Source organism: Panthera pardus, unplaced genomic scaffold, assembly GCF_024362965.1.
Source record: "Panthera pardus isolate Hobbes unplaced genomic scaffold, ASM2436296v1 HiC_scaffold_1, whole genome shotgun sequence".
Classification (NCBI taxonomy): Eukaryota; Metazoa; Chordata; class Mammalia; order Carnivora; family Felidae; genus Panthera; species Panthera pardus.
In genome coordinates this window covers 73,274,358-73,290,686 of record NW_026526654.1, presented here as the reverse complement: position 1 = coordinate 73,290,686, position 16,329 = coordinate 73,274,358, and the positions used below count along the sequence as shown (strand labels likewise).

The following is a 16,329-nucleotide window of genomic DNA, read 5'->3' as shown; positions in this document are numbered from 1 at the left end:
CTCCATTGTAGTTCCTTCACTAGACATGAAAAAAACATGGGAAATCTTATATCCGGATCCAAGACAACTGTGCACACATAGCAGGGAAGGAGAAATAATGTGGGGAAAATAATACGGGGATAACACGGGAGAAATAATTGGATTGTTCTGGTGGGCCAACTGTGGCCAAGCATGAGGAAAAGCTATACCAAGTCTGACCACGTACCGCTGGCCCTTTCCAGCCACACGTATGCTGGAAAGTCAAGGTCTCGTAGGGAATCCGGTGTTTCCCGTGTGCGCCCGATCCCATCCAACATCATCGACTGCTATCTGCCACCCATATGGAAGGCACATTCGTGGACGGCTGAGAGAACAATCAGGTGATGTCATCATAAGATGATATAAGGAGCATGTGTTTCAGTGAAACTCGAACTCAGAGGTAGAGATGAAGGTTAACAGCCAAGAAAGGTCTGCATCACACGCAGTGGCTCTCATCAACAAGCATCCTACAGATGAGGATTAGATTTAATCCCAGAATCATACTATCTTAGAGCTTAAAGGCTATTCTCTTCTTTTCAAAAATTCAATATGACAAATACATGAGAATTATAAATTACACTGGAATGACAAAACTACATTTCATGTTTCATGGACTTCAGGGCAGTTGATTCAGGGAACACAGACAATAATCACAGACAATATTAATTCAGAGGTAATAACCAAGAGATACATAGTTTCCTTTCTTGTTCTGCCTTAATATGCAAATGTAACATGACTAACATAAGCGAGGACAGCAATCTATTAGGTCTCCAGGCTGAAACATTCATTTACCACAGGTAACGGATGGCAATTTTCAGTTATAAACACGCTGACAATAGCATTCATTTATTTCTTTATAAATGAAATACAGGTATAATTGAAAATGTCAAAAACTTTTCTGAAAATAAGATGTATAAAATCAATCTTACATCTAATTATTTATGTGTTTATGCACTTATTTCCTGCATGTTTAGGAAGAGCTGGGTGGCTCAGTCAGTTAAGCGTCTGACTTTTGGTTTCAACTCAGGTCATGATCTCACGGTTTGTGAGTTCGAGCCCCACATCCGTCTCTATGGTGACAGCTCAGAGCCAGCTTGGGATTCTCTCTGTTCCTCTCTCTCTCTCTCTCTGCCTTCCCCAACTCGCGCTGTCTCTGTCTCTCCCAAAATAAATAAACTTTAAAAAAAAAAATAGCACTTTTGGGGCGCCTGGGTGGCTCAGTCAGTTAAGTGTCCGACTTCGGCTCAGGTCATGATCTCACAGCTGGTGAGTTCGAGCCCCGCGTCGGGCTCTGTGCTGACAGCTGGGAGCCTGGAGCCTGCTTCTGATTCTGTGTCTCCCTCTCTCTCTGCCCTTTCCCCATTCATGCTCTGTCTCTCTCTGTCTCTCAAAAATAAACAAACATTTAAAAAAAAGTTAATAAAAAAATAAAAAATAACACTTATCTTGGAAAAGAAAGGGAAAATGTCTGCTTGTAAGAAGCCAGTGAAGTTCAATGACACTGACAGTTACTTTAGCTGTCATCTAAATGCTCCTCTTCGAAGCCTCCAAATGTGCTGGGCACAGTCAGTAACCCTCATTGACACACAGACGAATGTGCAAAACTTTCTAAGATAGAAATATCCACACTGTGAAGTTGTATAGTAAATTATATCTACGTACTGTGGTAACAACAATATTTATTACTTTTTTAAATGTTTTGCTCTGTAAGCAAAAACAGAGCTGCTATAATTTAAGTCACATTTTCTTGTTTGTTTTTTTTTTTTTAATTTTCTGAGGGACTAGGGAAAAAAAGAAAGTATCTGGTTTCTTAAATAAACAGAAATACAAAATTACTGAGACATTCCCTCATTCATTCATCTATTCGTCTAAAAATAAGGACGGCAAAACCCGTTGACCTCTACCTCAGAAATGTCTTCGGGGGCGCCTGCTGGCTCAGTTGGTTAAAGCGTCTGACTCTTGATTTCAGCTCAGGCCATGATCTCACGGTTTGTGAGTTCGAGCCCCACATCAGGCTCCGCACCGACAGCTCGGAGCCTGCTTGGGATTCTCTCTCTCTCCCTCTCTCTTTGCCCCTCCCCCATGCGTGCTTTCCCTCAAAATAAATAAACATTAAAAAAAAAAAAAAAAGAAAGAAATGTCTTCAAACTCTTGTTCCCTGTATTCCCACAGCTTCAGTGAGGCTCTCACCACCTCTGGCTAAGACTGCAACCATGGGCTTCTCAGTGCCTTTCCTTGGTGTTTGTTATTCTCCAAATCAATCTTACTCCGCATTGCGGTTAGATTATAGGTTATATAGCTCCTAAGTCAATTCTACCCGCAACCACTCAAAAGCTTGAGTTTAGTTGAGTGTGGAATCCGTACCGTGGAACAGAAACGAGGACTCGCACAGCCTGGCTCCATGTGTCCTCTCCACTTGTGTCCTTTGTCACAGCATACCTGCCCCACCCCATATAGTCTGCTCCCGTTCCCTGAACTCACATCAGATCTTTTCACACCTCCTTGGCTTCGAGAACTTGATGATGCCCCTGCCTGAGGGCTCAGGAAGTTTTCCCCTCGTAACTTCAAACCCAGCTCAACGAGCACCTGTGCTATGAGCCCTTTGCAGACCCACCCCCCCAACCCAGTCAGGCCATTCCCTGTGCTGCGCCCCTCCAGCATCTGTTCATGCTTCAGTGCACTCCAGTCTTCTCGATTAAACATCTGTGATTTTTGTCTATTCACCACAAATCCCAAAAGTTCACAGTAGGACATGATCTCCCACTTGCCTGAGGCAGGAATTTGAATTATGTATTGTATTTTAGCGAGGGTCCAACTGAGGACGCAGAAGCCATCCTGAGGTGTGTCAAACACAGACGATTTACCATAGCACAGGAAACTGGTGACACAGATGACGGAAGAGCTAAAAAGCCAAACAGGAGAAAAAGAGGTGACCCGGAAAGTGGCAAGAGCAGGAAACTGCTGCTATGCACTAAACTGGAGTGATACTGGGAGAAGACGGCATTACCAGCGACTAGAAGAACTGGGCTAGGGTAGGATTATCGCAGTGGCCTCCCAACAGATGCTGGGGCCAGGAAAGGCAGGGCATTCCAGGAGAAGGGACAACTGCTACCAAACACACTGCCCGAGAAGGAGCCAGAGAAGGAGAAATACCCTGGCTTCTCCCTGCTTCCTGTCTCCCAAAAGCCCCTCCCACTGGCTGCAACTACCCAGGTGCCGGGTGTCGAGGCTTCTGGGAAATGCGGACTCCCATAGCAGATAGCCAAGCGGGAGCAGGGCACAATGGAGAATAACTAGCACACGGTCGTGAGGCTGGCAAGTACCTGGTTTGGCTGCTGAGTGAGCCTCACCAGCAGACAGCTATATTCGACAAAACTTAGAAGCATATATAGGTATCATGAGTCCTTTGTATAGTAACCACAATTTACATGTTGGTTTCCTCCATAAGACTGTGAACTTCTTGGTTCCTCAAAAAATTAAAAACAGAAATACACACGACCCAGTAATTCCACTGCTAGGTGTTTACCCAAAGAAAACAAAATCATTAATTCAAAGAGATATATGCACCCCTATGTTTCCTGAAGCATTATTTACAACAGCCAAGATATGGAAGCAGCCTAAGTGTCCATCAATAGATGAACAGATAAAGAAGACGTGGCAAATATATATGATGGAATATTACCGAGTCATAAAAAAGAATGAAATCTTGCCGTTTGTGACAACATGCATAGACCTAAGGGACATTGTGCTAAGTGAAATAAGTCAGACAAAGAAAGACAAATATCATATAATTTCACTTATATATGGAATATAAAAACACAAATAAACAAGCAAAAAAAAAAAACAAAACAAACAAACAAACAGACTCATAAATACAAAGAACAAACTTTCCCCTTTTGCCAGAGGGGAGGTGGATGGGTGGGGACAGGTGAAATAGATACAAAGATTAAGAAACACAAATGTCCAGTTATAAAATAAACAAGCCAAGGGGAAGAAAAGTACAGCATAGGGAATATAGTCAATAATACTATAATAGCGTTGTTTGATGACAGATGATAACTACACTTATCGTGGGGAGCACTGTGTAATATATAGAATTGTCAAATCACTATGTTGTACACTTGAAGCTAATAGAACTTTGTATGTTAATTATACTTCAATAAACAAAAACGATTACAAAAAAAAAAAGACTGTAGGCTTCCTAATAGCAGGAACCTTATCTCAGTTCTATTCCAACAGTTAGCACATTATTTGGCATATAACAGGCACTCAGTACTCTTAAATGCCCATAAACACTAATCCCCCGGATTTACAATGTATTTTAACTCAACATTTCCCAAAGCTTACTCTGTTGCCCATTAATTCAAAGAGAGCTTATTGCCTATTACAGGTTAGTAGGACTCTGCCATTCCCAAATAAGTTTGTGAACACAGTGTGAAGCAAAGCTAGTATCTTGGTCCACTGAGGCTTCAAGAACACAATACCACAGACTGAATGGCTTATAAACACAAGAAATTTATTTCTCACAGTCGCAGAGGCTGGTAGTCCAAAATTAAAGCGCCAGCACAGTTGGGTGGGGGCCCTCTTCTCACTGGATCCTCACAGAAGCTCAAGGAGCAAGGAAGCTCTCCGGGATTTCTTTGATAGCAGCATTAATCTCATTCAGGACAGCTCCACCCTCGGGACCTTATCACCTCCCAAGGGCCCCACCTCCTACTACCGTCACTTTGGGTATTAGGATTTCAACAGGTGAATTTGGTGGGGGACAAAATTTTCAGACCCATAGCAGCTGGTTTCTTCATTGCAGAAAATAAAGCTCGCTCCAAGCTTTTACAATGTGCTTGAAGAGAGAGAGTTGCATTCTGCAGCATCATTTCAACAGAGATGACTAGAGAACACTCCTTTTCAAAGGACTAACATTATGCAGGTTCATCAGAAGGAGACATTGCTTCAAATGCCTTCACATTGATGGCATTATTTTATTTCATCTCTGAAATAATTCTGTGAAGTAGGGAAGAACAAGGTCAGACCTTCAAGATAAAAATGTTGCTAATAAATAATTGAAACTAAGTAATACATCAAGTGTTCATTGAACATAGAAGATGTCATTTACTATTCTAGTTACTGTAGGACTAGAAGAAAATTCTAAATCTTAGTTCCTGTTCTAGTTGACGACATAAGACATACAAGAAAAACGGAGAACCATTTTTATCGGTCCCCCGATAATTAGTCAGCAATATCAATGCACCAGAACCAGAGCGATGTTGAATCTAACCTCCTGATCGTCTAAAAATAACCATTCAGAAGTTTCTGGGAAATCCATAGAGCCCATCCGAGAGATCTAGATAGAAGTCTATTTGTTTCCATCACAAACACTTCAAAGACGAAGATTGACAACGTCAACATTATCTTTCATTTCTATAGAAAGACACAAGGTCTTTGGTTTTGTTATCTAAGAAGTGTGTGCTCTGGAAATAACATTATCTTTAGCCTTAACAAGGGATTATTACAAAGGCTTCTAACAATGGGGTACTTACACTAGAAAACTCAGCCAGCATGTAAGAATGAAAGGTAGCACTCTTCTGTTAAATAATTGTTAAAAGACATCGGTCAGATGTTTTGGCACTCTCCCCTAATGGCCTCTCTACTGCATATTACATTATTAACAGTAACCTGTAATTGTTTTTTGAGAATTGGCAACAAGTTGCTCTGTCAAATCTACAGGTGGTTTTATTGTCCTACAAGCATAAACAGGACAAAGGAAACAAGAAAAATATTCGCCTATGTTAAGAGATACACTAAGCAAAACGGTCAGATATTCTGAATTCTACATATAACACAAGGTGGAATTTCAATTAACACTTTATTATGGCTACAGCCTTCACAGCACAAACAATAACTGATGGGTAACTTTGGGTGTCACTCTCTAAAATTCAGTTTTCTCGCAAAAGAATGAAGAATAAAGAATAAATTGCGAAAAAGAATAAACCGCCTGCCTCAACACGGTAAAATGAGAACTGAGTAAGTTCCAGAGTACTAGTCCCTTCAGGGTGCTGGGTCCCAGTGAGTTAACTAAACACTTAATACTATACCCTCCGCCTTCCCCTCGGGAGATTGGTAATAGACAACACGCTGAATGCCCTGTGATTTCTGCTGTACTGAAATGGATTAACTCTCCATAACCAACTGTTTCTCAAATCCACGTGTTCCTATTTTCTTTTTCCTGTTAACATCTATTGGAACACCCAGGAATCGGTGTCCCTGAGAACACACTGGAGGGCAATAACTTAAGTAAAAAAAAAAAAAAAACAAAAAAACAAAAACAAGTTTTAATGACATCCGCGAATAAATTTTGAACCTGATGCTGGTATTCTTTCTGACTACAACCACCACACACAACAAGGCAGTCTTGCCAAGCTGGAGGTAGCTGGAGAGGTCAAGTGCTCACCGTGCACTAATGATAACGGTACATACGGCAGGCAATGTATTTGTGATAACATGTAGGATGACAGAAAGTTCTCCAGAGTGTGTGTGTGTGTGTGTGTGTGTGTGTGTGTGTGTGTGTGTTTAATAGGAATGGTTTTGAATCCTTTTCCTCGGCTTGCTTTCTTTGTGAATAACAGCATGCTTTTTACATGACAGCTAACCAATCTGCAATCTCCTCGTTAGAGAGGCTAACTAACCCATACTAACCCTGGCCTCAGTGTTGTCTAGCTATGGCCATGTTAGCTGGGAAGGAAGTTAAAAATCAAATGACTCTCTTAGAAAGACTCTACTCTGCGTAAAGTAAATGAAGATTTGGACCCTGTCGAAAACACCAATCTAAATAATTCTAGGGAAAAAGTCTAGCGTAGCGGCTAACATGATAGACTCAAGAGCAATGGACAACTCCTTATTGCGTCATTTTAATGAACTGTTATCATCAGTATTTTTTTCCTCAGAAATACAAACTCAGGAGATAAAAACCTGTAATTCAAAACAGGTAACAACCGAGCACACTTGTCAGTAAGGAAAGATTTTAGCACACCCAGCAGAACACAAGCCAGCGACAACGCGCTTGTAGGCCGAAGGGTGCAAACGCAGCACAGGAGATGATAGCAGGTTCCTAATTTGCAGGTGGAGTCACCAGTGAAAATAGTCCTCATCTAAGCAAAGCGTGGAAAGATTTGGTTTTTCTGCTTTCTGAGTGTACACACGGGGCTGACTGTCCACCAGGAACACCAAAATCTGTGAGATCAGGGAGAACACAGCTATAAACTGGTCTGTTCCTACACTACTTGTGATAATTTGCTGCTCGTATCATGTTGTCCCCAAAATAACTCTGGATAGAAAGATTGATCATTCATCCTTAGCTCAATGGTGGATATAAGTCTATGCCCCAATACTAGTATCACATGAGGTCTGAAGTGAATAAAATTAGCTCATGTTTCTCAAAATGTGGCCTGGGGACTGACCATGTGTGTTCTGGAACCTCTGGGGAGTCTGTTAAAAGTGCTTCACCTGGACCCCACCCAGACCTACCAAATCAGACTCTCTGGGACAAAGGAGGACCCTCCACAAGAAATAAAAGTCCTGGGGCGCCTGGGTGGCTCAGTCGGTTAAGCGTCCGACTTCGGCTCAGGTCATGATCTCGCGGTCTGTGAGTTCAAGCCCTGAGTCGGGCTCTGTGCTGACAGCTCAGAGCCTGGAGCCTGTTTCGGATTCTGTGTCTCCCTCTCTCTCTGACCCTCCCCCGTTCATGCTCTGTCTCTCTCTGTCTCAAAAATAAATAAACATTAAAAAAAAAATTAAAAAAATAAAAAAATAAAAGTCCTTAGGGAATTTTAGGCCCACTAGAGGATTAAAAGAATATTGTATTGAATTTTGATGTCAATTATGGATATGGAAAACTTATAAGCTTCATGAGAAGGTCTGAAAACCATGAAAAACTTCCCAAATTAAGCCTTAAAAGACGTGTTCTTCTGGGGGTGGGGGGGCAGTATGTAAAACAAGAAAACTGGTGGCAATGACAATTTTAAAATATAATCTTAAAACATTAAATGCAAACATAAAATTTGGCATTTTAGATTTGATAAAAGACCAGCTAATTCACTGACATCCCTGCCTGCAACAAATCCAGGGCTCAGAGTAGATGGCCCCTGTGGCATTCGTTTTGGCCCCTCACTCCTTCCTGGTAGCAAAGCCCCGCCCACGCCACCACACTGACTAGCCTCCATCTGGACCTTGTTGGTCTTTAAGAGCGATGCATGTGGGACACGTGATTGCGAGGTGAGACATGGTCTGTGGCCCTGGAAAGTACTACTCTTCAGCAAGAGCGCATCATCTTTTTCCCTAGAGATGCCTGAGACCAGGAGAACTTGACCTTCCTCACAGCCCATTGGGGCGCCACCTTGCCTACGGGCAGAAGCTCTTACTGGCTGGTTCCTGATGTCCTCCTGGCCTAGTCTTTCTGCTTTTGCAAGAAATACACAGCTTTATGGAGCTGGCCAAGGGCTGTCTTCGCGCATCTCTCCAGTCTGCCGTAGAGCCTTCACGTCTTTTAATTAGCAATTCATTACTGAGAATCTACCGCAGGAAAACTACAGAGGGTGTATTGAGTTCTTACTTTGAGTTCTCCATCTATAAAATCTTGGCATATGGCAAAGGTAAATAAATGAATATATAATATATGTACATATTATGTAATGGACATATTGTAATTATGACATGTATATGCATTAAGAGAGAACCTCAGGAAAATAATTTTCTGTGACAAAAACACAGACAGGTACAAGAATGTCCTCGGCCAATACCACGCTGCAGAGGTAGTATCTTTCCATAGCCCAATTAGAGAGGTTTATATCAGATTATAACATAACTAAACATTAACTAAGTTCTGGGAGTCAAGCATCTACCAGAATTCACATTTTTCTAAAGTACGAAATGGTTAACTTAGAACAGGGTTCTCAAGATATAGGCTCAGAACCAGCATCATCTGGAAACCGGATAGAAATGTAAAGTATCAGGCTCCCAACCAAACCTACCCAAATCAGGAACTCCTGGGCGGGCCCCACCGATATGTATTTAAAAAAATTTTTTTTAACGTTTATTGATTTTTGAGATACAGAGAGACAGAGCATGAATGGGGGAGGGTCAGAGAGTGAGGGAGACACAGAATCCAAAATGGGCTCCAGGCTCTGAGCTGTCAGCACAGAGACCGACGCGGGGCTCGAACCCACGAACCGTGAGATCATGACCTGAGCTGAAGTCAGATGCTTAACCGACTGAGCCATCCAGACGCCCCCGTATTTTAAAAGCCCTGGCTGATCCTGATGCATGGTCAAGTTTGAGAACTGTAGACTCAGAACTCAAGACACCTCACCGGGACTTTACAGTGTTGGTTGGGGGTGCTGAATGGAGGAGTACGGTAGTTAGCAATCCACAAGGTGTAACTTAAAGGATAGCTAAGAGTCCTGCCTGCTCCCTGAGCTGGGCTAACAAGTCTCTGGATTTCTTAAAATCAGAGCAGCTTCTTTCAGTTAAGACTGTCATTAAAAAGTCACCATGCCCATTAATATGCCAACACTCATCATTTATCTTATTCCTTAGCTGTCACTAGACAGATAGCCCTAAAGAAAGGAAGGCATGATGTGGCATATCGTAAGACAAGTCAGGTTCAAAGTGGAGCAAGGGAAGGAGAGTGGCAAGCCCTCATCCTAAAGGGTGACAGACAGGTCCAGGTGGAACCCTATCGTGAAGAGGCTCCGGAAAGGCAATGGTGCTTTCCGCACACAGAGAAAGGGACACTCAGAGAAATACTTCGTCATCATTACTGTCTTCAGCTGCACTTAACTATCAATTAGCTGAGAAGATGGTCTCCCTGGCTTCTTAGAAAAGAACACCTGCCAAACTGTTAAGGTCGCTGCTTGCTACTGAGGAGCACTCTATACCCACTTTACACACATATGTGATGTGCATTCAAGCTAAATGTGGCCTGATATAAATTTGGGACTCCCTTCAGTGCCCCTTCGGTACAGCAGCAGCAATTTCCAAAGACAAAATCAACACACTCAAATCTTGACATTCACAATCACCTGTTACAGAATCTTACAGGCACACCTAACATGTCTTTATGATGCTCCCCCATGCTTCTATTCACAGAGCGCGTCAATAAGGTATTTTCCTGACACGTGTATCAAAAAGTGTGATACTAACGTTTAAAACTTCGGTTGAAGTACTTCATGACCACCACAGTATTGAGAAGCAAAGCACGTAATTTTATATTCAACAACGAAACCCAACATGAAAACGTCTCTTTTCTCATTGCACCATAACCATCCTGCATGCGTGGAACCATTTTTATTATACATTATATTTCTCAAGGGCTCTCTGCATGCCTTTTAAAAGCTCGAGTGAGGGCGAAACTCGACCGAGACCAGGCTTTAAAAATTACGACAGAAATATGACTTAAAAATGGAAGACGACGATGTGGCGATTCAAGTTCATGTACAAGTTGCCATAAGAAAAGCACAAGTCATTGATTCCTTGATGTCCTCCTCCTATAGGGAGCAAATGTCGTACGCAACAGTCCGATCTTGTGTTGCTCTGGCAGCTGACAGGTGACATTTGAACCTCTAACCAACCATAGCAAGACAATTCAAAATTAAGGTTGACACTTTGTCCTTTAACGAGTTCCAAAGTACTGCAGGGGTTTTACTGCCTGATGTTACACCATATGTGCAAACTCCAGACACAGCAGGCAGGGTGAAGCAGGACGCCTCTGTACTTTGCCATTCTCCCGCTTCCTGTTGTTTTTGGAGCAACCCTAACTTTAGCTAAACATAACCCTTCTGGGTGAATCATTTTCAGTAACAGAGTCCGCCTTATAGCAGAGTGCCCTGGATGCTGACTCTATTTCTGAAGCGCGGCCGTCTATGGAATTGAGAGAGCCCACTGGCTTGGGGTCTGGCAGTCTTTATGAAACCTATTTCGTGAAAACTTTCATAAAATAAAATTACTTGCCACTCAGGTTTTTATGAATAAAGCCCCAAACGATGATGGAATGAGTAACAGGAAAAATTGTTTTTGAAGCTTTTTTTTTCCCCCAACTAGCCAAATATTAAGTGTTAGTGATTCATGCAGTTTTCAAAACCTTTTCCATCCCTCAAGCTGTTTTGTAATTCTAAACGCACTGTTATCTTGAGTAATGGGATGTATTTACTTACTTGTGCCCTCAAGAGGTTCGAATCAGAAAAAAAACTCTTTTAGGTTTTACGTTCATAATTATTTTTTTGCCAGATATGAGAACTATATATGAGAAACGAGAGAGTACCAACTGCGAACTATATCCTTAGCTTAATGTCAGTAACTCTTGCCATGCAGAGTTCATGAAAAGCATGTACAAAGTGTGGGGGGAGAGGGGAGGTCCTTTTAAAAATACACATAACTTCTCCAATGATCTTTCCCCTGGAGTTTTCTGTAAAATAGAACATGTAGCTCTATATCATTCCAAAAAATCTATATGGAACTTAGAGAGGGAAGCATAAATCATGGGTCTCAGATTCACTTCCTGTTGCCTTCCTTCATTATACAGTTAAAGCTGATCAATAAAAACTGATCTGTCTTTGTAAGCATTTTCCTGTTCTCCCAGAAATAATTGCAGTCCCTGCCCTAAAATGAAGGCAAACTGAAAAGTAATATTTACTTTACTAATTTACTAATTAAGCCTATAGCTGTATCTGTAGCATAGTGGAATCCAGAGTTGTTCATGTTAAACTGATCTCTCGTGTAAAGCAGTAATCATTTATTTAGAAATACAGTTTAAGATTGAGCAAGGGTCAGTTTTACACCCACCGAAGAGTATTGAGGGCTCATGACAACAATGTTGAATCAAAAACTTTTCTACTTTTCTGGGAAGTCTTCAACTCTAAAGACCTGAAGATGCCAGTAAGACATATAAGAGGAGAAAAAGAAGCTGCCAAAGCATTTTTCCTGAGCCAAGTGAAACACAAACAGCAAATCAAGTTTATTCTTCAAGAAAAAAAAAATTAAATACTCCTGGCATTAACTCTATCTTTGAAATCTGTAGTATCAAAAAGTTTTCAAATTCAGGACTTCTATCTCAACTTTCAACAACTTTCTCATCATTTTACGGTATTACTATATGAATATCTGTATGTATCACGCGTAAGACTTCCGCTTGATGTTGAGAACTGAAGCACTAAAGGAAAAAACAGCTAAGCCTCCCAAACTGCCTCCCAGGGCAGAAGGAGATGCAGAACTACAGGGGAAAAAAAAAAAAAAAACAGATGAGAACAAAGTTACCTCCAGTAGGGGAATAGAGAACTGCAAACAACTCTGTCATTTGCTTCAAAACGCAAACCTTGTTTGCCCCTTGCATTTTTAGCTTGAGAACTTTCTCTTTCAAAATGTGACTTCAAAGTGTAATATCAAACAACTTGCAATAATCTGTCGGGGTTTCTCCAACATGCAGATTCAATCTCAGAACTACCCATTTAATTTTTTTTCCTTCTTCTGGATTCTTCACAAAAGATTATAAGAAAGCACCAAATGGGAAAGTAACCGACTTTTACTTTGTAATGAAGTTACAAATAGTTTCTATACGTTTTCCTGGCTTCCTATTTCCCTTCATTCTGTACTATCTACAGCTTGTCACATTTTACCAGGACGGACTATAAATCAGACAAGTTCAGCCTGTCAGTTTGAAGAATGGAGGTGAAAAGCGCAGTGGAAAATATATAAAGTATAATTAAAACCATATGACCAGAAATATTGAAGTAATACTTGCTGGAGGAAACCCAAGTAAAAATCAAACCTTTTTCTGGTGTTAGTGAGACTATGCAGTCCATTTTGGACAAGCAAACAGCATTTGCTATATTTTTTTTTTTCTTCACAGCAAGAGCATCCCACGAAGTTAAATCCTAGTGAGATAATTAAGCCTATAGCTGTATCCGTAGCATAGTGGAATCCAGAGTTGTTCATGTTAAACTGATCTCTCGTGTAAAACAGTAATCATTTATTTAGAAATACAGTTTAAGATTGAGCAAGGGTCAGTTTTACACCCACCAAAGAGTATTGAAGGCTCATGACAACAATGTTGAATCAAAAACTTTTCTACTTTTCTATGAAGTCTTCATCTCTAAAGACCTGAGGATGCCAGTAAGACACAGAGAATCTAATTGTTGACTGTTGAACAAGAAAAGCAGGAAGTTATGAAACCTGAACGGTCTCCCCTACTACATTATAAACAATCCCGATGTTACTGCCTCATATAGGTTGTACTTAGTGGGCCAATGATGTATATATGCCTAAGGATGTACAGAAATTCAGAGCTCTCGAAGGTGGAAAGCAATTCCAGTAAAAATCTTTGACTTCGGCAGTCTATCACCAAAGCCATCCCACGCCTATTTCTCCAGAGCATTCCATGTGCCAATTATCAGGACTTCAGTAGACAACTGCAACACGATTTTCAGTATTGCTTTGGGATTCCGGGAAATGAGTCAAATTGAACAAGCCACTTACCTCCCAGAAACTGAATTCCTCCAGCCACTCTTCCCACTGTCCTGGAGATGAGCTCTGACACACAGCAACCCATGAGGGCGGTGAGAGCCACCAAGAGGAGGAGGCCACAACCCAGGCCTGTCACGACGGTACAGATCCTCCATTCTGCACTGGGGATGCCCTGGAAGGAGGCGTAGCGCCCACATTCCTCCACCATCACCATCATCTGCCGGCTTTCATCATGCACAGGGTAGGAGCATCTCCGGAAAGTACCGAAGGACACAGGCTTGCCCAGCTGTGATCCCCAGAGCCAGTAAGGCATAAAGAACCCCACGCAGGAGGTGGCAGCACAAAGAAAGGAGAGCAAAGCCCAGATCACCCCAGTACAAGTCAGGCTGGATGCCATCTTTGCAACAGATAGGGCAGCGAGGACCCAAAGCAACTACTCTGGGACTGCAGGAGTGAGTGAAGGCGTGAGACCACCAGGGAATGGCAGGCAATCCACGTTCTGTAACACGTCTAGCAACACAGTGAATCTTCAGTCTTACTGGCCGTCAACTTCCCATCCTCTGTAGTAAGGATGATGGTCCCTGGCAAAACAATAAGAAACATTAAAAGTTAAATGTTTTCAGGGAAGTGAAACACCAGCTCAGTTGGTCTACAACCTAGTTAATAAACATTCAAACTTGGCTCAACACTGCAAAAAGTGGGAAGAACTGATTCTATAAACGCTTCTAAAATTCAAGTTTTGTCAAACTAGCTCAAAGCTTGTTCATGTCTTTATCTCCTATAAATGCTCCCAAATTAACTCTGACAGCTATTTACTTAAAGAAATCCATGGCTTCTATTTGCCAAGCCAGTGAATTCATTTCACATACTCGCAGTAAAAGTAATGTAGCATTTTTACTGGCAGTAAACATAATTCCAAATATTAAAACAAAGTGAACCGTACCATGGTTTATCTGGCTTGCAAGTTCATGCTTATAATTTGGAGCAACTTTTCCGTGTCCCTTTAGGTGCATTAACTCTGCATGAGCCCGAACAAAATTATTAGGATAATTTTCACAATTGCAGAGCACTATAAACTCAACAAATATTACAGACTGTCTAGGCACACAGACTGGATGCAACTATTAGGCACGTCCTGTACTCAGTCCGTAGTATTTGTGAATCCCTTCAGTCTTAACCACCTTCTTTCTCCTAGTGTAAATGAAAGAAAGCCTGTGTGTGACTTCCTTCTGATTCACTGGTTCCGACACAATGGCTGGGACCGTCTCTCCCACTGAATGATTGTCACTGTCTAATCTGAAAAGTAATCCATACTTCCCAGTCTTCTACATGGAACCCCAGCCATTCAAACAGTTCCACGCGCATTGACTTTCCACCCCTCCCTTCCTTTCAAAAGGAGTTCTTGAACGGTTTCCCACACTTTCCATAAAGAAGGGAATACAGAAGCACAGAGCCCATGCGCCCTACAGTTCCATTCCCAGAACCCTGAACTCCAGCCTTCAGGGTCCACAGCAAATCCCCTCTCCCTCACCTCTCCCCTTCCCCCAGCCCCCACCCCTACCGCTTCCTCTCCACACGCCACCCCATTTCCAGTCGTGTGTCACTCCCGGGGAACTTCAACTACTTTTTTTTGGTTGTTAATCTTGTCAATTGCGGTCAGCGTCAGCGTCAGCGGCTGAACTTGGTCTGCCCGGGCCCTGAGGCTGGGGGCGACGAGTGTGGGGGGCTGCCTGGGGGCAGGAGGGCCCTCTTCTGGAGCTGAGGCGAGGCGCCCCGAGGGGAGGCCAAGACGAGCCCACAGGCGGCCCCCTGCAGTGGCCTCACCCACCCCGCCACCCACCCACCCCAGCCTGGACGACACCCGATGACCCCCGAGCCCCGAAGGAGGAGAGGGGCATCTTGCAGCCGGCCCGCGCCAAGGGAGGGGAAAAGCACGGGCAGGCAGCACCCCCCGGAGGCGGCCGCCGACAGCGGACGCCGACCGCGCCGCGGGGCTCAGGAAGTCCGGCGCCCGGAGCAGCCCGACTCCGGCGGCCGGGGACGAAGGGGCGCGGGGAGAGAGCGGAGCCCGCGGCGCCGGGCGGCCGGCGCTCCCTACTCACACGGCGGGCGGGCGGCGGCCGGGGCGTGCGCACAACTTGCTGTCTTCCGCGGGCGGAACATCCACGGTACAGAAGAGCGTCCTCCCTCCCCGCCGCGGTCCCCGGCAGCCGCAGCCACCCCGGGCCCGCCTCGGGGCGGAGAGCGGCGTCCGGCCGGAGGCGGAGGGTCTCCCGAAGGCAGGGCTGCGCCGCCGGCCGCGGAGCCCCCCCTGCTGCCCGCGCTCTCCGGCGGCGGCTGGGGCGGTGCGCGGTGGCCACGCGCGGGGAGCCCGTGCTTGCACGCAGAGGAACAGGGCTCCCTTTGGCAGGCGAGGCACGCACCGCCTCCTCCCCTCGGCGGCCCGGCCCTCCTCTTTCTCCTGTCCCCTCCCCTCGCGCCCGGAGACCCACGGCCGGCGGAACGCGGACGCGGCGCTGCCGGCGGGGAACTCGCGAGACCCCGCCCGCCCCTGGGACCACTCCCGCGCCTCCCCCCCGCCCTCCCCTCGTGGCGACTCCTGCAAATGGGGAGGGGGTGGAGACACACAGACCCAGGAGTAGGGGACAAAGTTGCTGGTTTTCTCGGTGCTCCGGAGGCGCCACGGAAGACCAGACACGTTCCCTGGTTGCCTTTGGGGATTGAGGTTTAAACTCCCGTTTCCTGCCGGAGGTGGAGAAGGGGGGCCTTAAAACTGGGTAAAGGGACCCTTTGGAGCTTTGA

At 44.1% G+C, this 16,329-nt stretch overlaps 1 protein-coding gene across 2 annotated transcripts in view; it reads right to left on the bottom strand.

Annotated features, from left to right (window-relative positions):
- Positions 1-15,982, bottom strand: part of LHFPL6 (LHFPL tetraspan subfamily member 6) — a 249,889-nt gene extending 233,907 nt beyond the window's left edge. The window contains exons 1-2 of one of the 2 annotated variants that reach the window (XM_019447688.2): positions 15,630-15,982; positions 13,540-14,108 (exon numbers count right to left, since the gene is read on the bottom strand). In XM_019447688.2, coding sequence (XP_019303233.1) covers positions 13,540-13,924 — 385 coding nt within the window. In that variant the 5' untranslated portion in view covers positions 13,925-14,108; positions 15,630-15,982. The remainder of the gene's footprint in view (positions 1-13,539; positions 14,109-15,629) is intronic. The other variant, XM_019447687.2, reaches the window with a different exon arrangement.
- Between the last annotated feature and the right edge of the window lie 347 nt (positions 15,983-16,329).